Source organism: Kogia breviceps, chromosome 18 (genome assembly GCF_026419965.1).
Source record: "Kogia breviceps isolate mKogBre1 chromosome 18, mKogBre1 haplotype 1, whole genome shotgun sequence".
NCBI lineage: Eukaryota > Metazoa > Chordata > Mammalia > Artiodactyla > Physeteridae > Kogia > Kogia breviceps.
Genome location: NC_081327.1, coordinates 6,864,685 through 6,887,787, shown reverse-complemented (window position 1 = coordinate 6,887,787; position 23,103 = coordinate 6,864,685). Strand labels below are relative to the sequence as shown.

The 23,103-nt window shown below is 59.2% G+C and overlaps 4 protein-coding genes across 19 annotated transcripts; 2 read left to right on the top strand and 2 right to left on the bottom strand.

Annotated features, from left to right (window-relative positions):
• Positions 1–261: 261 nt before the first annotated feature.
• FAM83E (family with sequence similarity 83 member E) lies at positions 262–9,144 on the bottom strand. The gene is made up of 4 exons (XM_067019642.1): positions 8,140–9,144; positions 6,613–6,746; positions 2,605–3,052; positions 262–1,155 (listed from the first exon to the last, which is right to left on the bottom strand). The coding sequence occupies exons 1-4, from the start codon at positions 8,611–8,613 to the stop codon at positions 880–882; spliced, it is 1,332 nt and encodes a 443-aa protein (XP_066875743.1). The 5' UTR covers positions 8,614–9,144; the 3' UTR covers positions 262–879.
• SPACA4 (sperm acrosome associated 4) lies at positions 4,176–4,934 on the top strand. The gene has a single exon (XM_059045797.2). It carries the CDS (start codon positions 4,278–4,280, stop codon positions 4,650–4,652), a length of 375 nt encoding a protein of 124 aa, XP_058901780.1. The 5' UTR covers positions 4,176–4,277; the 3' UTR covers positions 4,653–4,934.
• Positions 9,145–10,529: 1,385 nt separating the features above from the next.
• RPL18 (ribosomal protein L18) lies at positions 10,530–14,765 on the bottom strand. Its single transcript, XM_059045787.2, has 7 exons — positions 14,437–14,765; positions 13,133–13,219; positions 12,682–12,789; positions 12,053–12,151; positions 11,402–11,525; positions 11,162–11,231; positions 10,530–10,647 (listed from the first exon to the last, which is right to left on the bottom strand). The coding sequence occupies exons 1-7, from the start codon at positions 14,437–14,439 to the stop codon at positions 10,572–10,574; spliced, it is 567 nt and encodes a 188-aa protein (XP_058901770.1). The 5' UTR covers positions 14,440–14,765; the 3' UTR covers positions 10,530–10,571.
• SPHK2 (sphingosine kinase 2) lies at positions 14,633–22,927 on the top strand. 16 transcript variants are annotated; one of them, XM_059045744.2, is made up of 8 exons: positions 14,740–14,853; positions 15,063–15,191; positions 15,750–15,904; positions 18,968–19,442; positions 20,283–20,432; positions 20,549–20,643; positions 20,735–20,850; positions 21,248–22,927. In XM_059045744.2, exons 3-8 carry the CDS (start codon positions 15,866–15,868, stop codon positions 22,338–22,340), a joined length of 1,968 nt encoding a protein of 655 aa, XP_058901727.1. In that variant the 5' UTR covers positions 14,740–14,853; positions 15,063–15,191; positions 15,750–15,865; the 3' UTR covers positions 22,341–22,927. The 16 variants fall into 16 exon arrangements, with proteins under 16 accessions (XP_066875820.1, XP_058901731.1, XP_066875816.1 ...); XM_067019711.1 differs by having other exon boundaries at positions 15,063–15,210; XM_059045747.2 differs by having other exon boundaries at positions 14,745–14,853; positions 15,088–15,191.
• The last annotated feature ends 176 nt before the right edge of the window (positions 22,928–23,103 follow it).

Sequence of the window (23,103 nt, the reverse complement as noted above, 5' to 3'; positions counted from 1 at the left end):
CAAGGCCTGGGGAGGGCGAGGTCCTCTAACGCACCTGGCACGCCAGTGGGGTCGGTGACTCAGAAGCCTCTCCCAGAGGCAAAGGTGAGGGCAGGGAGGCCAGCACTGTGCACCTGACTCCCCCAGGGTCAGGGTGCTGCGGCCCAGACCCCTGGATCCTTGGGGAGGAGGGGGCTGGGGCCCCGGACTCCTGGGTCTGGGGGAGTAGGGGGCCAGGTCTGGACTCCTGGGTCTCCCATGAGACTGTGGAAATGCACGTTTCTGGCACGAAGCAGCTTTATTCTGAGCAGAGGTAAAACGGCAGCCCTAACAGCTCACCCCTTAGCGCCCACAAAACCGTTCCAGCACCTGCTGGGTCCCTCTCCATGGCTCCGACCTGTTCCCCGACACGTGTGTTCTCACCAATTTCTAGTCCCTCGTGATTTCAGCTCGGCTGCCCCGGTCGGGTTCTCTCCTCTCCTCGGCCAAGCTCAGCTGACCCACAGCTCCTGAGCATGGCGGGTGCAGGAAGCCTCCCCTCACCCCCGGGGACGCCCCGTCTTCACCCCACGCAATTCCAGCATGGGGGCCACTCAGCCAGGCCTCTCCTCAGAGAAGTTCTGACCCGGCCGGAACAGGATGTGTGCTGTTCTAGGATCCCAGCTAGTGGAGACCTTATGCCCATTTTCTAGGCTGTGACAATGAGGTCTAGAGTGAGCACTGCGCTTGCCCAAGTTCTAGAACAAGTGAAAAGAAAAAAAAAAAAATCCCTTCCACTTCCCAGACACTGAGGCCAGAAGCCTTGTTCAAGGTACAACAGTGAGGCAGGGGGCTCTGAGCAACAGTTGTCCGACCCGACCGTCTTGGGACGGGGCCAGCCCCATTTGGCGTTGGCTTCTGTCAGCGCCGCCCCCTGAGTCCTGGCTGGGCGGCCCGGTCTGGCTGCCGGATGCCTCTGGGTTCTGGGAGTTTGGAGGCAGCATCTTCACCGAACCGCCTTCGGGTCGGGGACGGATGGTGGAGGCGGCGGGCAGGGATGCCGGGCAAGGGGCCGCCCCAGGGCTGGGACCGGACCAGCGGACCGGAGTCCGCCTCACCACCAGGGGCCCCTCCAGCGCCCCGCTGCCTCATCAGGACCTTGGCTGGGGTGTCCTTGGAGCCCCAGGACTTCTTGAGCTGTGGAGGGAAAGAGAAGGAAGTGAGAGGAGGCTCTTGGGGGCCCAGAGGAGGAAGGAGGTGAGGCCGGAGGGAGGTGATGATGGAGGGGAGGGTGTGAAACTCCGAGGGGGGTCTCGAGAACCAGGAGGGAAGTGAGTGGGGAGGCCGGGGACGCCCAGACCTACAGAAGGGGCAAGGAGCTGCATTCCCATGTGCAGCTTTGCAGTGGGGGAGGAACAGGAAGCAGCCAGCAGCTTCATAGGGGGAGCACATATTTGCCAAGGGAGTTGATGCTGGGTGAGAGTGGCTCAGGATTGGGGAGAAATGAAGACCTGGCCCTCGTCCATCCCTCTTCTCCCCTTGACCCGGGTGGAGGGAGGTGATTCCTGGGACTTTCTCCCTCACCCTCCAGAGAGTCCTTGAGCTCCCACTTAGCAGATGGGGAAACTGAGGCTCAGAGGGGGCACAGCTCACAGAGGAACTGACCCCAGGTCTGTCTGGATCCAGGGAGAATCCACCGGTTTCTCCCACGTGGCTCTGCTCTTACCCTCTCCATAGCCCACTTCACAGCTGAGGACACTGAGGCCCTGCCCAGGGTTCCCCAGAGAACTGGGGCAGGCTCTGCTGGAACCCCAGTGTCTAAGCAGCTGGGGGAAGGGAGGGGGGACACCCCTGACCTTCCCTAATCCCCTCCCCAATACCCCTAGCACACTCGAATCTAGGAAGCCAGCGGGCAGAGCATTTAAAAGTCTTGCCTGGGAGGCAGCCAGGGCTAAGGTCCAATTCCTCCCTGGTGCCTCAGTTTCCCCATCTGTGAAATGGGTGGGTGGAGAGCTGTAATCACATCCACCTCATAGGGTTACATCTAACCACCTCTGTGAAAGCGCTTGGCACGGGGCCTGGCACGTGGCAAGGTGCCCGCAAAAGATCGTTGCTTCGACTTGGGCAAGTTAAACACAACATCTCTGAGCCTCAGCTTTCCCATCCGTAAAAGTGAGCATAATAAGAGTATCGCTTCATTGCCCTGGGAGGATATCAGGGGATCAAAATAAATTCCAGTTTGGGAATTTATTGTAATGATGGTGATTATTCTATTTCTTTCGATGTCATTGACTCCTCCTCCCAAGCAAACTGAGGATGCGGACGCTAGCTCAGCCCATTTCCTTGAAGAGAACACTGAGGTTCAGAGAAGGCATTTCTCCCCCTCCCACCCCCGGGCTCTCACAGTTGGTGTATCTTGCCAGGTTTCACACCCAGGACTCTCGGGGTCTCTGCCCAGTGCTAGCCGGCGCTCCCCTGCCCAGCACACAGTAGGGATACAGGAAGTGGACAATGCAATTGTGAACGCAGGGGAGCAGTTTCGCTTTTCCCCGCCCCCCCCCCGGGGGGCCAGGTACACATCGCAGGCCCTCACATGCCTCTATCCCCTTCCAGCTATTCTCCCTCAGGCCAGCCACCAGGTCTCACCTCGTTGTCACCGTCACTAGAGCCTGACAGCTGGGACAGGTGGCTCAGGTCCCATAGGGAGTGGCTGGGCTGGGCCAGGGGGCCGCTGGGGGTCTGGGCACGCTGTACACTCCTCAGGATGTCGCTGAGAGCTGGCCCTGGCTTGGCCAGGGTCGCCTGCCTGTCCCCCTCGAACACTCGGCAGGCGGCCAGGCGTTGGGCCAGCGAGCCATCAGGCAGCGGTGGCGGCGACAGGGGGGCCGCGGAGCAGCGGCGGGCCACGCGATGCGGGCTGTAGGCCAGCTGCAGCCCCCCCAGGGCTCTGACAAAGGGACCCGGGGTGGGTGCGGGCGGAAGCGGCCAGGAGGCCCCATAGAGTGTCCGGAACTCTCGGCTGAAGGCGTCGGCGATCTCACCGGTCAGCAGGGTCACCAGCCCGCGGTGCAGGCGTGAGTCACTCCATGTGAAGCTGGGGGGCACAGAGGTGGGGGTCAGGATCTCCAAGCAGCCCCAGAAGCCTGCTCTGGCCCCCATCACCAGGCCCCAACCTGGCCCCAGGGCGGGCTCTGTGACCTCCGCCAAGTCCCGCCGTTCCTCTGGCCTCAACATGCACCTCTGTAGAATGGGAACAATGGAGCACCTAGCCCAGAGGGCTGATGTGAAGACAACATCCGTTAACATACTTAAGTGATCGTCTGGAATCAAACTCGAGTTTAAACCTGGCCTCTGCCCTGTCCCCGTGGAGGGATGCCGCAGTTTCCCCCTCTGGAGGGAGATGGGATTCTGACACCCTCAGGGACTGAAGAGTCAGCTGTTCCCACAATGACTGCCCTTTATTCAGTGCTTCCTGTGTGCCAGGCTCTAGGTGCACCTGCTCCCTGCCTCAGTTTGCTCATCTGTAATATGGAGCTAAAACGTAGGAAGATTAGAGTCAGAGAACATGGGTCAGGCCTCCTGCCCAGGGCCTGGTAGGTGCCCAGCATTAAAAGCCTGTGAGCCGCGGTGAGCTGTGCCCTTACTATCGCTGTCATCACGGTGGCTGTGATTGAAAGCATGGAGCGCAGGTCTGGGTGCACCGTAAAGGCTCTCTTTGCAATTAAATGAACCTGCACTCTCGTCCTGGCTCAGGGGACCTCGGACACATCAATTTTCCTTCCCGAGCTCCATTGGGTTTGCCCATCGGAAAAACAGGCTCGCCCTGGGCTGTGTATCTTGCGCTCGGCGGGACAGCACCCGGCGCCCAGCAGAGCGGATCGTGCAAGTGGGTCTGAGCTCCCTCACCTAGGCGGAGTGGCAGGGTCCCTGCTCCCGGGGAAGGTGGGCCGGCCAGCCGAGCCCTTCAGATTGTGACACCCCTCCCCCACCTATGACCTCACCCCCGGAGCAGCCAGCGGGAACCCTGGGTGGGGTCTGTGAGGTCACCCCATTCCGCCCCACAAAGTGTCTTGTCGGGCGGCAGCCACTGGCTCCTCGCCGTCCCGGGGGAGTTTCTGAGACCCAAGGACCGGAGAGCCGTGGTCACAACGGAGCTTCCAAGGGGGACGCGGGGCGCTGGGAACCGAGGACACCCCAGTCGCTGATCCTGGGAGACCAGAGCCGGGGGTACGAGGCTTGCGGACGTGTCATTCAGCTGTTCCGGGAGGCCCAGGAAGCCTACGGCCTGGCTGGGGCACCGTCGCCGCCGCCAGGCCACCATGGTCCTCGGCTGGCTGCTGCTTCTGGCGGCGGCTCTGGCCCCAGGCACGAGGGGCATCAAGGACTGCGTCTTCTGTGAGCTGACCGACTCCACGAGCTGTCCCGGCACGCACATGCGCTGTGGCGATGACGAGGACTGCTTCACGGGCCGCGGGGTGGCCCCCGGCATCAGCCCCATCATCAACAAAGGCTGCGTGCGGACCGCCTCGTGTGGCCGCGAGGAGCCCGTCCGCTACATGGGTGTCACCTACAGCCTCACCACCCACTGCTGCACTGGCCACCTGTGTAATGGGGCCCCCCACCCCACAGGCGGCCAGATGGCAGGGGCCACCACCGGCCTGGCGCTGCTACCATTGCTCCCACATTTGCTGTGACCAACCTGGAGGGCGGGGCCCAGGACTGGTCTCCCGTCTTCACTGCCCCACCCCCCGTGCCCCCTGCCTCCATCCCCTTCCCCTATCAAATGGCCAGAAGCCCCGGACACCCCCCTGGGGCCCTGGCCTCCTCCATCCTAGGGCTGTCACCAGAGCCCAGCGCTCGGAGAAGCATCCTCGGGCCTGATTTGGAGGTGGGGAACCACGCCCGATGGGTTTGACTGTACTGCTTGGTTCTAAGACGCGTATCTTTTCACATTTTGATCGGGATGCTTCTTTGCTTTGGTGGCACCGTAGAGTCTATGAAATATGGTTAAAAAAAAAAAAAAAAAAACAAATAATAATAAACGACAGCTGGCGTTCATGGAGCACTTCTTATATTCCGTGCCAGGCATTATTATCTCATTGACTCCCCAAGGGAAGCTGGGAATGTGGATTCTCTTCAAAACCTCCCAGTCTCGGGAATTCCCTGGCGGTCCAGTGGTTAGGACTCTGCGCTTTCATTGCCCCGGGCCCGGGGTTCAATCCCTGGTTGGGGAACTAAGATCCCGCAAGCTGCGCGTTTCAGGCGAAAAGAGAAAAAAAAAACAACACCCAACCTCCCCAGTCTCGATGCTAGCGGTTCTCAAAGTGTGGTCCCTGTACTAGCATTAGTATCATCAACCGGGAACTTGCTAGAAATGCCAATTCTCGGGCCCCAGCCCAGCCCGGCTGAAAAGGAGCGGGGCTCAGAAATCTGTTTGCTTTTTTTTTAACAAGTCGCCCAGGTGATTCTGATGCCTGCTCGAGGTTCAAAGCCACCGGCCTAGAGCAAAGGTGATCAAGCGGGGACTTCTACCCCTCGTGGGGCACCGGGCAAAGTCTGGAGACGGTTTGCGTAGTCGTACTTGGGGAAAGGGGAACGCAGCATCTCCTGGGTAGAGGGCAGCTCCGCCCAGGAAAGCCCCCCTCCCCAGCACAGAATCATTCGGCCCCAAATGCGAGTAACACCTCTGTTGAGAAACCTTGCTGTAGACACACTAACTGAACCATCCCGTTGTCTAGAGGGAGAAACTGGGGCACGAAGAGGGGAGGAGGTCAGTTATGCAAAGTCGCACGGCCAGTAACTGTCCGAGCTAGGATTTGACCCCAGGCCATCTTACCCAGAGTTCACGTGCCCCCTGACATGCTGTTCCCAGGAAGTAAATGCTGCTATTTTCACACTGTCCAGATGGGAAAACTGAGGTTCAGAGCGGGGAAGGCATCAGCCCAATGTCACAGAACTAAGAAGTCACGGAGCCAGGTTCCAGGGTCAATCAGACCCCAAAGAGAGCAGAGGAGGGACAAGAGATTGTCTGAGGGCTGGGCCATTTGCATACCAGCTCTGATTTTTTTTTTTTTTTTTTTTTTTTTTTTGCGGTACGCGGGCCTCTCACTGTTGTGGCCTCTCCCGTTGCGGAGCACAGGCTCCGGACGCGCAGGCTCAGCGGCCATGGCTCACGGGCCCAGCCGCTCCGCGGCATGTGGGATCTTCCCGGACCGGGGCACGAACCCGTGTCCCCTGCATCGGCAGGCGGACTCTCAACCACTGCGCCACCAGGGAAGCCCCCAGCTCTGATTTTTGTACAGATGTTCAGAGAGGTGGAGTTACTCACCCAAGGCAGAGTTCAGACTTCAGTCCAGGTCGCCCTGGTTTGGAAACTCCCACACACCAAGTGAGAGCCCAGTTTTCCAGATGAGGAAACACAGGGGTCACAGATATGAAGACTTACCCCCAGGCCACTAAACAGCCCAGCAGCAGGGCCAGTGCCAGCCTGTTCTGACACAGGACACCTCCTCTCCCGAGCAGGGGGCTTAGACCCATTTTACAGATGAGGAAAGAGAGTCTGGGAAAGGGGATGCCAACGGCTGTCTGAAGCCACTGAGGGAGAGTTGGGGACAGGAGACCGGGCAGTGTGGTGGGGGCGGGGGGTAGCTGCACCTGTAGGATCCTGAGATGACCCTCTCGTCGTCCAGCAGCACAAACTTTTCCCGCACGTTGCAGGTCTGGGTCAGTGAAGATATCCATGACCACGGCCACCAGCTGAGGGTGGGGAGAGGGGCTGTGGGTGGAACCTAGGACTCAGGGGAACGTTCAGAGGGTGAGGTGCTCTGGAGAGTTTCAGGGCCCAGTCTCCTTGGCATGTTCAGGGAGCCTGAGGGGGACACCCCTCCCCAGACATACAGTACTGTTCATGCAGCGCCTATGTGTGAATGGGAAGAAAACAGCCCTTCCTCGAGACCCACACCTCTAACTGCTTGAAAACTGTTATCATAAATCACATGTCTGCAGCGGTATCCCTCGAGCCGTGACAATACTACATGGCTGCCCTGCTCCGGGGGTCAGTGGGCTGGAGGCCCTTGCAGGACAGTGTGGGCAGCTGCCCCCCTGGGTCCTCGGGAGGGATGACCTGCCGGGCCACCAGGGCGAGCTCTGGGGACGGGGGGGTTGCTGAAGGCCTGGATCTTGCAGGCAGAGAAAGGTAGCGGTGATGAACCCTGACTCACTGGCCAGACAGCCTTGGTTCAGTTCCCCACTCGGCCACGTCCAGGCAAGAGACGACCTGCCGTGCCTCAGTTTCTCTATCTCCTCAATGGGTACATTAAGTCTCAACCTCACAGGGTCCTCCTGAGGATTAGGCAGGTGAACACATATAAAGCACTTAGCATGGGAGCAGTAACAGAAAAATTGTTGAAGATTGGGGAGACTTCCCTGGTGGCGCAGTGGTTAAGAATCGCTTGTCAATGCAGGGGACACGGGTTCGAGCCCTGGTCCGGGAAGATTCCCACGTGCCGCGGAGCAACGAAGCCCGTGCGCCACAACTACTGAGTCCGCGTGCCGCAACTACTGAAGCCCGCGCGCCTAGAGCCCGTGCTCTGCAACAAGAGAAGCCACCGCAATGAGAAGCCCGCGCACCCCAACGAAGAGTAGCCCCCGCTCGCCGCAACTAGAGAAAGCCCGCGTGCAGCAACGAAGACACAACGCAGCCGAAAATACAATTTAATTAATTAATTAATTAATTAATTATGTAACTAAGTAAACTGTTAAAAAAAAAAAGAAAAGTGCTGTCCAGGGGATGCTGCAGGGGAGACATCTGGGCCCTCCCCGAAAGGAGGATGGAGACCTCCACCATGGTGGCGGAGGTGGTAGAGGAGACTGAGACCAGGGGGGTCATAAGTAGGTCCAAGGGCCATGGATGCCTAAGGCACCCGGGTCCTGGGGAGAAGGTGGGACCCCCCCCCATATGTAAGAGGGAGAGGATGAGATCTGGGGGGTGTGGATGCCCAGGTCCTGGGGGCTGGGAGGTGTGGATTCCTGGGTTCCAGGGATGTGGACACACAAGCTCCAGGAGGGCACAGCTCAGAACGCCTGGCTCCCAAGGGAGGTGTACTCACTCCCACATCTGGGGGCTGGCATGTGAGGATGCCCTGGCCTGGGGAAGGGACACTAGGCCCCTGAGGCCCCCACCTTGTGGGCAGCCTGGATTTCCTGGTGCACCAGCTCCTTGAGGGACAGTTGGCCCTCGCCAGGTGGCTGGGTGCACAGCTGTGCCCGGGTGATAGCCTTCCAGGCCGAGTCCTCCAGCCAGCCCAGCCGCAGCACGGGCCCCGGCTCCTCTGACCGTCCGGGCCAGTAGGTCAGGCGGCCCAAGTCCCCAGCGGTGGCGGTGGTTCCTTCTGCTGCCCCGCTAGGCTCCTGCTTCTCTGCTGTCCGGTCCTCAGCCGCTGCCACCAGGCCCCGGAGCTCATCTCCACTCAGGAAGGGCCGCAGCCCCTCGCGCTGCACGCAGGCCTCAAACGCCTCTGCGCCCTGGCTCAGCAGAGCCTCCAGCGCCAGCCTCTGGCCCTCGGAATACAGGAAGCTGGGAGTGGCCTCGGTCACGGGCAGCTGCCCGGCCCCTGACTCCACCCCTTCCAGTGCTGCCAGCTGGGAGGCTGCCATCGGGCCGTTCAGGGGGGAGGATGGAGAAGGCTGGATGTCCAAGGGCTTGGCCGTCTCCGGGCACTGAGCGTCTGCGGGTCTCCTGACAGAGTCTATGTGGCAGAGCGAGGCAGGACAGCCCCAAGCCCCGATGGCTCCCGGCACCGTGCCTGGCTTGCTGTCCTGATGATCAGACGGCCCACGTGACTAACCACCGGGTGGGTGCGTGGCACCGCTCAGACCAACGGCCCGCCGGCCATCTGAGCCTCCCGCCAGCCTCTGATGGTCCGGCGGAGCCTACGACTGGCCCTGCGTGTTGGCCGGGCGGACCCCCTGACGCTGTCTCCTACTGAGCTGCCCATCTCTGCTCCCCGACACACCAGGCACCTCCAGCCCGCTGGCTACGTGATGCCCCAGCTGACCCTTTGGCCGGCTCAGGCTGACTTCCCCATCTTCAGGCAACAGGCTGTCTGCCCGTCTCTGAGCACCCAAATGTCCCTGACTAAAGGCCGAGCGAGGTGCCTGTTTGTCCCTGGCAGACAGCACATCGCACTGACCCTGTCTGGCTGTCTCTTTGCCTGGAAGACACTCTCTGCTTCCGACCGACACTCTCAGTATCTGACCGCCCAGTGGGGCACCCAGCTGGCTCCGTTAGAATCGGTTTCTCCCGACCGGCCGGCTGGCTGGCTCACCAGCTCTCACTGGCTCACCATCCCGGAAGGCTTCTCTTTGAATCTCCCCTCTCGGCCTTGGGAGAACGCGCTGCAGCCCTAAACCTCAGCATCAGCTTCCGCGGCTGGGGAACTCTGACAGTCTCCTCTGCGGGCGGAGGACTCACACCCACTCCGGCTGCTGCCCGCGCCTGTCTCCTGGGCCACCGGCTTGTTTCTGGCTGTCCTCTAGTCAATGTTGACTGCAGCCTGGACTTCCGCCTTAATCCCACGATCTCCTGCTATCGGGCCATCCACTTATTCCTGGACCGAGAACACCCTGCGTCTCTCCCTCCCAAGCTGCCCCTTTGAGGATCCTGACCCTGCCTCTGGTGGGTGGACCCCTGATCCCTGCCACCAAGCAGCCGTCCGTCCAATCCCAGCACCCAGTCTGCTCCGTTCCTCCAGACCACAGCGACCAGCCCTGCAAAGAGAAGGAAAGGGAATAAAGCCAGGCCACTCCCTCTCCCTCCTGCCCTCCCCAGAGCCCCGCATTGCGTCCAGGTCTCCAACCTCTACCCCTCCTTCTCTTGCCTTTTCAAAGAACAGTCAGATCAAGGGCCTGGAGACCTTTGATTTCTGCGGCTCTTCCGGCCGCCTCGCCTTATTCACCGGGTTTCTTCCTAGGATCCGGGGAACCCAGCCCCTTGTGCAAACACAGAGGGCTGACACAGGCCCCTGGAAGCAGAGGACAGTAAGGTCCGAGCTCCAGGAACACACTCAGCGGGCTTCGCCCAGGGACTGGTGGCCGGCCTGACTCAGGCTTCGGGGGAGGGGGAGCGCCTCACCTATTCCCTCACGGCGCACCCCCTCCCCCACGGCTGCCCTGCCCACTTATACTTCCCGGTCCAACCCCCGCCAGCCATCCCGAGCAGACAGATCCGGGGGGGGAGCGCGGTTCCTTTAAGAGTAGGCGTGGCTAACTCGAAAAGGAAGCAGGTGGGTCAACACTACACACCTGGGAAAGAGGTGGGGCTTCGGCCTTAGGTGGCCGCCACGTCGCAACGGTGCAGCGAGGTCCAAGGCCACTGACAGGCTTAGGGCAGTCACCACGCACACCTGGGACCGCAGGCTCCGTCCCCCAGCACAGCGTAAGGGGCTCATCCCAAAGGCTGGTCTCCCCAGAAAGGGGCGTGGCAACCATTCCCCCAAACAAAGGCGGTCTCACCCCCCGTTACGACCCTCTCCCTCTCCCCACCCCGTTCCCCAATAATACACAAAAGGCCATTAGCATCCAAAATCTTTTTAATAACAAGGTAGGATCTGGGGTTAGTTCTTGTAGCCACGGCTGGCCCGTCGGCCTCTGGCGCGCTCGAATTTCCGGCCCTTGGAGCGTACATAGGGTCTGCAGGGAGAAGGAAGGGTGAGAAGAGGCACATGTTACAGACAAGTGAGGGGCCCGCTCGCTGGCTAGGAGCTCAGAAGAGAGCTGCTTGCTCTAACAGAGCAGCACAGGGACACCAGAGGGGGGCCTCAATCAACCCAAGCAGCATCAGTGGTGACACCGAGTCCCCTGCTGGAAAAGCCTAGCGGCACAGGAAGCAAAACTGGCAGGATTGGCTGCTGAAGCGCCTGCGCTGGGCCCTGGGGCCACCCACCTGGGCGCCCCAGCGCTGGACAGAATGCAGGCCCACCCGAAACGGGGACAGGCCCTGGGAAGCCTGCATCTGTGATGCTGGCTGTGCAGAGAGCTCAACACCTGAGGAACAGAACTTCAGGCAGTCTTGAAGGAAAAGCGGCTAAGAGGGTGGGGGAATTCTAGAGAGACCTGAGGCTGGACTAGTGGCTGAAAAAGCAGCAGCTGGAAGCGTGGCAAGGCCTACACCTGCAGGCTGGGGCCCAGGGCTAGGCATACTCACTTGGTGTGGCTATGTGGGGTTCCTGGGGCCTTGCCGAAATGCCTGTACACCTCTCGGCCCTTGCGAGGACCTGGGGAAGGGAAGGAAGAGGTGGCTCAGGCTGATCTGAGGTGGGGTGGGAGTATCACTGACCTCCCAGGCCTGGGAAGGTAAAGGCTGCTACCAGTCCCACAGCTCACGACAGACCCCTCACACGTCCCTAGCCCCCCACCCCACCCCAAGCCACCAAGCACCACTCACCGGACAGGAGGACAGTGCCACAGCCCTTGGGGGAGTCCAGGGCCAACTGGTCGAAGGTGAGGATCTTGCCCCCGGCCTTGAGGATGCGGCTCCGGGCGCGGCTGCTCACTCGGAGGGCGCACACCTGGGGGACGCAGAGGACAGGTGTGGTCAGGGCCCCCTGGATGGCGACCCCGGGGCTGCTGGGACTTCCTGTCCACTGCCCAGGCCCAGCAGAGGAGTCCCCGCTGCTTACTCGGCCTCATCACCACATCACCAACTACTGGAGGCGGCTTCCTGAGTTCATGACAGCCATTCTTAGCACTTTACTTCTAGAAACCCCTTTAACACTGCAACCTGAAGCTATTACGTGTAAGGAAACTGAGGCACAAAGAGATCCGAGACTTTGTCCAGAGATAAGAAAGTGGCAGAGAAATCCAGGTCTGAACTCTGGCTGTCTGGATCCAGAGCGCGCACCATCGGCCCCAGAAGGGGCTCGTCCAGGGACACCCGCCATCAACCACGTGAGGAACAACCCCCCCTTCAACCCAGGCACGACGCCTGCCTCACCCAGAGGTGAGATGAGCCTGCCGGCACCACAAGAAATTGAGCGAGGCCCGTAGGCCCTCACCTTGACCCTCCCAACACGCTCCCGAGCCCCCGCCCACTCACCTTCAGCTTGGGCACCTCCTGGACACGCACGTCATCGGTTATAGTCCCCACCACCACAGCTGTTTTGCCTTCCCGGCCAGGAAGCTTCATCTTCCGAATCTGGGCGGGTGAGGATGAAATGCACATTAAACAGGTCCCTTCTGGTGGTTAAATCCAATCCCACCCATTCAGGCATCCCAAGGACCAACAGTTGCATCCCGTTTGGGCTAAACCTCCCATGCCACACCTCTCAAGCTAGCAGCACAAGCCTAATCTCAGGTCCAGGCTGGGAAAATCTCCAAAGAAAATACAGATTCTTCCACGGATCTCTCCTACAGAAAGCTTCTGACACAGAAGACGCTCTATAACTTGAAACCTCAGGAAGATCCCATAAAGCCACTGTAACCCGCCCCCAGACACACACAATGAGAAGGAAAATGAGACCAAGAGGCCAAGCCAGTCCAATGCCCCCACCATTCAGCTACAATCAGAGGGTCAGAGCTCTGCAGCCACCACTGGATGAGATTAAGCCAGCTGACAGCCAGGCTGCTACCAGAGAGCTCCAAGCCCGCCCTCCCACCCGAAGTCCAGCTCCAGACGCAATCCAGTCACTCCCCAGGCCAGCTACGCTCTCCGCCTCAGCCCCTCACCATCCGGGAAAGGGACAGAGGTGGCCGGTTGCTGCGACTCATGAACAACCTCTTCAGCACAACTTGATTGAAGGTGGAGTTGGTTCGCCTGGCCAGAAACCTGTACAGCTGGAGGGGAAGGAAAACAAAGATGAAAGCCGGGGCAGCCCACCCGTCCCCCTCCCTCCCAGCTTTCTAACAAAGGGGCAAACACATGACTTAGGGCTTTCTCCCATCCTGTTAAGCCCACGGGAGAGAGCTAGCCTAGGTCCCTCCTGGCCAGGGACCCAGAAAATCCCCCTCCCCACTCCCCAGCGGTAAAGCAGCCCAGAGGCTGAAAACACTGAGATCTCCGAGCCTGCCCTGCAGGCCCCTGAAAGGAGCCCGGGACCAATACCAGCACGGAGGCTCTAGAACTTGTATTGACATTTCCAGGGTGGCCTTGCCTAGGGATCTTAGGCCCCAACCTCACCTTAACCAACAGCCTTAAGTAGATGTCCTGGCTCTTGGGCTCCTTGCGTCGAACCTTTCGGTCCTTGTTGTGGCGGATGTCAACTCCCTGCAGGGGTGAAGGGAAGACCATGAACCCAACTCTTATCTGGCAGATTCCTCACCCCATAAACATTGTTATTCCTCACCTCTAAGAAACAGCTAAAGCCCCAGTCTCTGGAGACAACAAATCCCAGACCACCACTGGGAGCCCTCTGGGAAAATACTTAAAAATCCCTGGGCCTCAAGTGACTTTGTTTAAAAAAAAAAGGAGGGGGAAGCCTAATTCTACACAAAAAGCCTTCAACACATGGCACACAGCACCGTGAAAGACTTTAACACAGCAGCCGCATTAAGTCAAGTTTTTACTTCTTTAGGAACTGTGTTTTTCAACAATATAAGTATTATTTAAGCTCCCAAACCTTGCTCCCATGCGTGGAGCGGTATCAAAAACATTTAAACCAAGGGCAGACTTCAAGTTCTTATAAAGGCAACGACCCTTTTTTCTAGAACTTACTCTGCACAGACCAACCCTAGAACGACCTCCTTATGAAGTATGGTTTCCCACAGTAGTGCTAAAACCGAAGGGAGCCCACGATTTCCACTACACCCCCTGCCTGCTTTCCTGCAAGTTTTCCAGGCTGTGTCATGAGTTATAAACAGCTACCTAATTATTAATAGTTCTCATTTATCCAGCACTTAAAGTATGCAGGGACCCGTGGTGAGCACTTCCTCTGACTTATTTCTTCTCGAACTCACATCTTTGAGACATAATTAATGAGTCTCCAATTAACAGATGCTTTCTGGGCACAGGAATGATGATACGGTGGGTAGGGAACTGAGACTCGAACGGAAGCCTGCCTGGCCCCCAAACCCGGGCACCGGACGCTTGACACCCCCCCACCCCGCCCCAGAACCCAGGTTTTCAGGCTGGGGAGTGACGGATCCAGGGACAGCACAGGCAAGAGTGGCTGTGGGACCAGCGCCTGTGTCCGAATCCTGGCTCCGCCACTTACTGGCACTGTGACCCCGGTCATATTACTTAACCTCCTTGCCCCTCGACTTGCTCATCTATTCGATGGGACCTTATAATACAGGATTATGGGAGGGGCGGGAGGTTGAGGACGCCCATCCCTGGTCTTCGGGCTCCCAAAATAGCTCCCCACAGCGGGAGTCGCCTCCTTCGAACACCCAGGAACCCCTGCCTCACTCTGGAACGTCCCCAGCGCGAGACCACGGCGGATGGCAGCGGATGATCAAGCCCCGATCGCCGCAAAACGCACTCACCATGATGGCGCCTCCTCCTTAGCCAGGTCCGGAAAGAGAGACCAGAACCAGGATGGGCGGGGAAAGCCTTCAGCGAGTGGCGCCTACGTGACGTCACACGGGCGCGACGCGGCGCTCTACCTTGACTCGTGTCTCTCTATGGTGAGTCGGAGGACCAGCTAGATGTGTGATTCCGGGACTGGGTGGAGGAACATCTAAGGGGAACAAGCGCTACGCCAAGGAGGGAAGGGCCAGCACGTCGGAGGCCTCTCTGGCCCTATCCAGTCCCTGTTCTTGATAGTCTTCCGGCAGAAGGGGATCTCGGAGCCAGAGAGATGTCGCGCAGAGCTAGGAAGACGCGTCGTGCGGTGACGCTCTGGCCCGACGCCGAAGCCCTCTCTGTGGCTCCCGGAGGACCTAGAGGGCCGAGTATTGGAGGTGAGGAGGCGGGGCTGGCGGGGTTAGTCGGGACCTCGGGGAAACCTCTGACCTCAGGCTTTGGGCGTTTCCTTATCAGGCTCACATCTGCCTTATCCCGTGCTGCGCTTCCGAGGTGCGGCCGCAGCTCGGGAAGTCTTACTTGAGGTCTAACCCGAGATCTTCTTGCTGCAGCCCAGTCTATGGCATCCTGTATTTCCACCTTTTAGGTTCAGCTTCTCCCTCTGTCCCCAGATGGCCCTTCCCTGAACCCTACTCAGCCCCTGCCACCTGGAGGCTGCTTTTCCCAGCCTAGGGATTCAAGTGGCCCAGCGGGTTCGGTTTGAGGGATGTGCAAGGTACTGGAGCACGGAGGAGGCAAGCTGAGGCCCCCGGGGCTTGGGGGATGGGGTGGAGAGAGGGATGAGTAAAAAACTCCTGAAAGAGAGGGGAGGAGAGACTCAGAGAGAGGGAGACAGAGATTCCAAGAGGAGGAGGAATGGAGACCCAGAAGGGGAGTGGAGAGAGACCAAGGGTGGCGAAATGGTGACCCGGGGAGTTAGAAGACCTAGAAAGAGAGGGAAGGTGGAGATCTAAGGAGGAGAAGAGACAGAAAGATGGTGTTACCATCTGTAACCGAATTCAATTCTTGGCTTTGCTACTTACTAATGGTGTGACCTTGGGCAAGCTGTCCGTGATTTGGGGCAAGTCGTGTAACTTCTCTGTTCCTTACTTTCCTTATCTGCAAAAAGGGGCATCTCTTGCTGTTATTAGCCTTTGCTGGATGGAACCAGATGGACTGGTTGGGGCAGCGATGAAGCTGACTTGTCCACTTGTTTTCGTGGAAGCCCTGCAGCACTTCCAGCTTGGCCTCCTTTCCTCTGCCCTTCACGCTCCTACTTACCTCTCCTCCACAGAGCCACAGGCCAGGCCTGCACAATGAGGCCTGACTCCTTGCCCATACCACCTTCCCATGGCCTCCGACCCAGGGCCAGGGTCTTACTGATGTGATAACACAACAGAGGGCCTGCAGATGAATGGACACCTTGAAGCAGAGGAGCAGCAGGACCAGGTAAGTGTCCATCTGAAAGTCCAGATCACCAGCTCACCATACGATGGAACACAGTTTCCTTCTCTCCTCCTTGTCCCTGTTCCTTGGTCTTTGAGTCCCAGCCTCTTTGATTACTGTATCTGTCTTTCTTTCCCCTGGAGCCCTAAGCACATGCACTGTGTTTTCCTGTCTCTCCATCTTTCTGGGTTTCTGTCCCTCTCTCTCTCTCTGGGTTATTTTCTGGCACATGTTATCTGGTGCTGTTGCTGTTCTCAGTTGAACACTAGGTAGGTACATTGATTGGCAATAAATGAACTTCACTCTCCATTTATCTTTTTCTAGCGAGCTCAGTCCCTATCTCCTTCAGCATGTGTCTTTGTCTCAATAATTCTGTTTCTAGGTCACCTGATATTATTCTTGCCTTGATTTCTTTCAGTTTCATCGTGTCTTTGCCTCTCTGTATCTCTCTGTCAACATCTTTGCTTTCTGTCTCTTGGCCTCAGTTCCTCTCAGCCTCTAACATTCTCTCTATCCCTCACCCCTGACCTAGAGGTCTCTCTCAGATACTCCCAGTCTCTCTCCTGAGTCTCTGTCTTACCATGTAACTGGGTCATTCACTGGGCAGATATTTATGTCATGCTGCCCGCACGCTAGCTTGTGCCCAAGGTAAATCGTTTGTGAATTAATGAGCCTCTCCTCCCTGGTTTTCATTCTGAAAGTGTCTGTCCCCAAGTCTCACTGTGTCCATAATTTTCTGGGTTTTCTTATGTCCTTACCTTGCACATATTTTAAAAATCTATTATTTATTTTATTTATTTATTACTTTTGGCTGCGTTGGGTCTTCGTTGCATGGGCTTTCTCTAGTTGCCGAGAGGCATGTGGAATCTTCCCGGACTGGGGCTCGAACCCATGTCCCCTGCATTGGCAGGGGGATTCTTAACCACTGCGCCACCAGGGAAGCCCACCTTAAACATTCTTAATTCCATTGTCTTTGTTTATATCTCTGCTTTTCTTTATGCATATCTCTCTGAATCTCTGTAACTGTCTGAAAAAGAGACAACACTCTCTCTTCAAGTCTCTTATTGCCTCTGACTCTGGTTCACTGTTCCCTTTTACTGTTTTTGCATATCTCTGGGTCTTTGTTATCTGTGTTAGGGTCATTCTCTATCTGCAGTTAAAGACCTTCTCCCCCTTGCCCCTTCTCTTTTATAAAGTCAAAGGATGGGGGAGGCCCACTTGCCCTCAACAAAGATGGCGACAGGGGCTCTGGCCTTGTTTCCGTGAAGCCGTTTCTGCTGCGCGTGTGCCCTCACCGACAATGGCGGCTGATCTCGCGAAGCGCGATACCCCGCCCAGTTCTCCCGCTCTCCCGCGGCAGGCCCCTGCGCCAAGCTCGCGAGTCTGCTGGCCCCGCCCCCTCACGCTCTTATTGGTGCAACTTAGGCCGGCCGCGCGGCCATTGGCTGAGCGGATGCACACCCTCCCCCCACCCCTGGGTCTGATGGGGGCAGTTGATGCTGACTTGAGTGGCCGCCTGGAGGAGGATCCGGCGTGTGAGGAGGGTCTGGGGTGTCGGGACAGAGACCCGAGTCAGGACGACTGAGGGAGCAAGAGGAACAGATACGCAGGCCCGGGACTTGGGTACTAGGGGTGTGGGATGGAGGTGGAGAACCAGAACCAGGACTGAGGGATCCAGGAATGAAAATCCAGGTCTGGAACTGGGTTCTGGAAATGGGGTGGGGATGGAGGGCCGGGACCCGGGGAACCGGAGACAGAGACTCAGGCTTATGGATTGGGGGGACCTATGGATGGAGACCCAAGGCCTGGTCTGGGGCACATGGAGGGTGGAGAGAATGGAGACCTAGGGACCGAGGCGCAGGCTCCAGGACTGGGGGAGATCTAGGGCTCTAAGTGGGCGGGTGGGGGAGTCAATGCAAGTTTAGGGGTGGGGCTTGAAGAGCTGCCCAGGGTAGGGGGCAGAGGTGGCTCCTGAGAGTGAGTCCACAGATGGGGGTGTGTCTGGGGCAGTTCTGCACCTGGGGAAGGTGAGGGGCAGGACTGATAGGTGACTGGGTGGGCGGGGCAGTGGGGAACAAAGGTGAGCTGGAAGGAGGAGGCAAAAACTGGGCAGAGGGCAGGGGGAGGGGACCTCAGGCCCAGCTCCCACTCTCTCCCGGGAGAGCAGGCGGCCAGACACCAGGTCAGTGCTTGAGGTCCAGCTCTTGGCTCCTGTCCCTTGCAGGTGCCTGCATGTGGCTCCTCTACCTCTCTGACCCCTTAGTTGCTCCATGTCACACCCCTTTCTCAGTTTCTCCAGCTACTACATCCCCTACCTCTTGCCTCTCCTGTCTGCTCTTTCTCTCCTAACTCTGTTGTCTGACTCTCAGAGGGCCTTTGGAGCCCCTAAACTCTCACTCTGTTCTCTAAGTATCTTTCATTATACTAGGTTTCATCTCACTGAAGCTGTTTGTCTCCTCTCAGTGTTTCTCTGGCTTTCAGACCTTTTTGTGTCTGAGTGCCTCTCCCTTGTTACTTTCTCCATCTGGAGTTGACTCTGTGTGTGTGTGTGTGTGTGTGTGTGTGTGTGTTGTGTTTTTCTCTATCTTTGCATGTCTATTTATATGTCTCCACCATCCTGATCTCTCTCCTTTGCATTATTTTTCTACAGAGTCCTTAATCGTCATCCAACACGATATGTATTTTATGTCTATCTTGTTTTCCTGTCTTCCGATTAGAATATAAACTCCACGAAGGCAGGGATTTTTGTCTGTTTTACTCCCTGCTGTGTTTGCTGGGCCTGGCACCATGATTGGCACATAGTACTGAATAATTATTTGGGGAATAAAGGAATGAATATTTGCATGCCTGGGTGTGGACCCTCCAGGATGCTGGCCTTCCTGTCCAGCTGACCTCTGTCCTGTGTCCTCAGTCTTCCCATACTTTCTGCGGGCCTGTCTCTGGCGCTCCCATCTTGCCTGTCAGCACCCCTCATCGCCTCCTCTTACCCACAGGCCCTGCCGCAGCTTCTCTCTGCCCACCGTGGGGGCCCCGGACTCTGACTCCTACCCTCCTTCCTCCCCACAGAGGCCAGAACAGGAGCTGACCTGGAGCTGGGGCCGCAGGCCTAGGAGCGCCCTGGACAGGGTCAAGGCCATGGCCCCCCCACCGCCACCGCCACTGACCCCCAGCACCCCACTCCTGCATGGCGAGTTTGGCTCCTACCCAGCCCGAGGCCCACGCTTCGCCCTCACTCTCACACCACAAGCCCTGCACATACAACGGCTGCGGCCAAAGCCTGAAGCCCGGCCCCGGGGTGGCCTGGTCCTGCTGGCTGAGGTCTCAGGCTGCTGCACCCTGCGGAGCCGAAGCCCCTCGGACTCTGCAGCCTACTTCTGCATCTACACCTACCCGAGGGGCCGGCGTGGGGGCCGGCGCAGAGCTGCACGCACCTTCCGGGCCGACGGGGCGGCCGCCTACGAGGAGAACCGTGCTGAGGCCCAGCGCTGGGCCACTGCCCTCACGTGTCTGCTCCGCGGACTGCCACTGCCCGGGGACGGGGGTGAGGCACCGGGCGGCCTCTCTGTCCTAAGGCCACCTTGGTGTCTCCTCAGACCTCCCTCTGTGGGCATCGCTGTCTCTACTTTTCTGTGTGTCTGTCTGTGTGATGTGTCTCTCTGGGTTCATACTGAAAGAGTGATACGCAGACAGGGATGGGCACAGAAGGCAAAGTCCCAGGCAGAGAAGGATTTGTGTCTGCTGCTCTCATGAGGTTTCTGTCTCTGTCCCCTCCCCCATTCCATGGGTCCTGACCACAGATGAGTCAGAGGCTCCCGGGCTGTTGAGAGCAGCCAAGTGAGACATGCTCAGTCACCACCCTGGATGGCAGGCACTCGCAGAGGTCCCCTGGGGCGTCTCAGGAGCCCAGAGATAGCATCGAATCGAGCTGCGGGGATTCAGAGGAGGCTTTCAGGCAGAGGCCCCCACCTAGGGCACTCAGTTGGCGCAGGAAGGTAGAGGTTCCAGGGTCCCCAGCTGGTGGGCCTTCCTTGGTCCTGGCTGGCTGGGGCTGAGGCCCACACAGTGGAGTGATCTGTTGCTGGGTTCCAGTTGTTTGGGGGTGTGGAAGGTGGAAACCACAGCTCTCCTCCCACCCGTGAGTCCAAAGGGCACTGGGATTAGACACCGAATCCCTGCCTTTGTCTCAGCACCTGGGGGGGGGGGGGACGGGCTGTACACCTGGCCTGAGCTGGTGAGGCCGCGGAGAAAAAAACTTTCAACTCCCAGCAGGTCTTGATGCCAGCCCTCCACCACCTCCACTGGAGGCTCTTTGCAGTTACTGTTTCTGAGGTGAGGGGCTTGGTGCCCTGACCTCTGTAGACTCCTTCTCCTCTCTCTGCAGAAATCACCCCCGACCTTCTGCCAAGGCCTCCCCGATTGCTCCTATTGGTCAATCCCTTTGGGGGGCGGGGCCTGGCCTGGCAGTGGTGTAAGAACCACGTGCTGCCCATGATCTCTGAAGCGGGGCTGTCCTTCAACCTCATCCAGACAGGTAAGGGCAGTGCCGGGATGGAGGCGGAAGCTGGGGGCTAGGACTTCTGAGTCCTGGGGAGTGGTGGTGAGTCAGGGGTGGAACAGCCTGCCTCGCTTCCTGGTTCCCCACCTTAGAACGACATAACCACGCCCGGGAGCTGGTCCAGGGGTTGAGCCTGAGCGAGTGGGATGGCATCGTCACCGTCTCCGGAGATGGGCTGCTGTATGAGGTAGGGCAGGACCACCCTTCCCCAAGCCTGAGCCCTGGGGGACTGCGGAGGACAGGACCAACACGCGGGTGTCTGGTCTCCTACCCTCCAGGTGCTGAATGGACTCCTAGAACGCCCCGACTGGGAAGAGGCCGTGAAGACCCCCGTGGGCATCCTCCCCTGTGGCTCGGGCAACGCGCTGGCAGGAGCCGTGAACCAGCATGGGGGGTAGGTGGGAGGAGCTCTCCTGGGATAACAGGGAACTGGCACATCTGCGCCACATCTTGCCCTCAGCCAGATCAGATGCTCCCCACACCCCCCTAGACATTTTTGCCTGTCTTGTTCCTAGCTGTCTCCCTAGTGCCTAGAACGGTGCCTGGCACACAGGAGGCACTCAGTGAATGCTTCTGGAATGAAAGAACTGACAGGGAACCTGGCTCAGTCAGAAGAGTCTGTCTGGAGGTGGCCAAATGGCTGCGGGCGGGCCCCAGGACATGCCCGGCCTCCTCTCCCCATTGTCTGCTGCGCCACCCGTCCGTGTGTTTCTCCTGCCCGCCTGGCACTGTGTATCTCACCCGGCCTCTTTGCTCTTTCCCACTGTATCCGTCCCTGTCTGGCTGTGAAGGTTTGAGCCGGCCCTGGGCATTGACCTGCTGCTCAACTGCTCCTTGCTGCTCTGCCGGGGTGGCAGCCACCCGCTGGACCTGCTCTCCGTCACTCTGGCCTCCGGCTCCCGCTGTTTCTCCTTCCTCTCTGTGGCCTGGGGCTTTGTGTCAGATGTGGACATCCAGAGCGAGCGCTTCAGGGCCCTGGGCAGTGCTCGCTTCACGCTGGGCACGGTCCTGGGCCTCGCCACACTGCACACCTACCGCGGCCGCCTCTCCTACCTCCCTGCCACGGTGGAGCCCGCCTCACCCGCCCCTGCCCGTGGCCTGCCACGGGCCAAGTCAGAGCTGACCCTAGCCCCCGGCCCGGCCCCACCCGTGGCCCACTCACCCCTGCACCGCTCGGTGTCTGACCTGCCCCTGCCCCTGCCTCAGCCTGCCCTGACCTCCCCTGGCTCACCTGAACCCCTGCCCATACTGTCTCTCAACGGTGGGGGCCCAGAGCTGGCCGGGGACTGGGGTGGGGCCGGGGATGCTCCACTGTCCCCAGACCCACTGCTGCCCTCGCCCCCTGGCTCCCCCAAGGCAGCTCAACTCTCACCCATCACCGAGGGGGCCTCAGAAATGCCAGCATCCTCTGGGCTCCCGGCTCCCACCCCTGATACCCGGGTAACCATCTCTGCTGGGGGCCCACCTGACCACCTGCTCCCTCCTCTGGGCACTCCACTACCCCCAGGCTGGGTGACAATGGAGGGGGACTTTGTGCTTATTTTGGCCATCTCACCCAGTCACCTGGGGGCTGACCTAGTGGCAGCGCCCCACGCGCGCTTTGACGACGGCCTCGTGCACCTGTGCTGGGTGCGCGGTGGCATCTCACGGGCGGCACTCCTGCGCCTGTTTCTGGCCATGGAGCGCGGGAGCCACTTCAGCCTGGGCTGTCCGCAGCTGGGCTACGCTGCGGCCCGTGCCTTCCGCCTTGAGCCGCTCACGCCCCGCGGCGTGCTCACGGTGGACGGGGAGCAGGTGGAGTATGGGCCGTTGCAGGCGCAGGTGCATCCCGGCCTCGGAACTCTGCTCACGGGTCCTTCCGGCTGCCCTGGGCGGGAGCCTTAACTCCAACCAAGCTTGGAGCTCGCCCGGAGCGGGGCTTACATTCCTGAGGGGGCGGAGCCTGAGCTAGGGGGCGTGGTGGCTGCTAGAGTCAGGGCGGAGGCTACAGTGGTCCCGCCCGGTCTCAGGATTGCGCCCTACCCTAGGGGACCAGAGGTGATGCCGGACGATGTCCCGAATTCCGGGGGTTGGGGTCTTGACCGTCATGGAGAAATGGGCTCGCCCCAAGGGTAGTGCCTGATCAACGAGGACGGGTTCACTCCAGACCCTCGAGAACGGCTCGCAGAAAGCCAGGTCGGCTGAGGGCGGAGCCTGTCTTAACGTGTAGTCCAGTGACGTGACCTGGAACGTATGGGCTGGGGAGGCCTTAGATAACCGGCCCCGTCTACTCCGGTGCCTCCACCAAGCTGGCCAATCAGCCCAGGAGGGGCAAGTTCCCCGGGCGGCGCTCCGATTTGCACTAATGTCCCTCCCCCCGTGGGTGGGGACGGGGAAGTTCGTTTCCTCTGTCTTCTGTGCGTCCCCCAGCCCCAATCTTCAAAGCAATTTAAAAGGTCTATGCAATAAAGGTAGTGGCTTCATTCCTCTCAGGGCCTCGCCCCTTCCTCCATCCAGCAGCCCGTGGGAGGGAACAGACTCTAGGCACTTCCAGCAGCTCCTGCCTTTTATGGACCGAAGCCCAGACCTGCCCATGGACTGCGGCCAGCGTGACCCGCTGGCCTTGAACTGGGGCCAGGGAGCTGCCTCCTCCCCCACGACAGCTGGC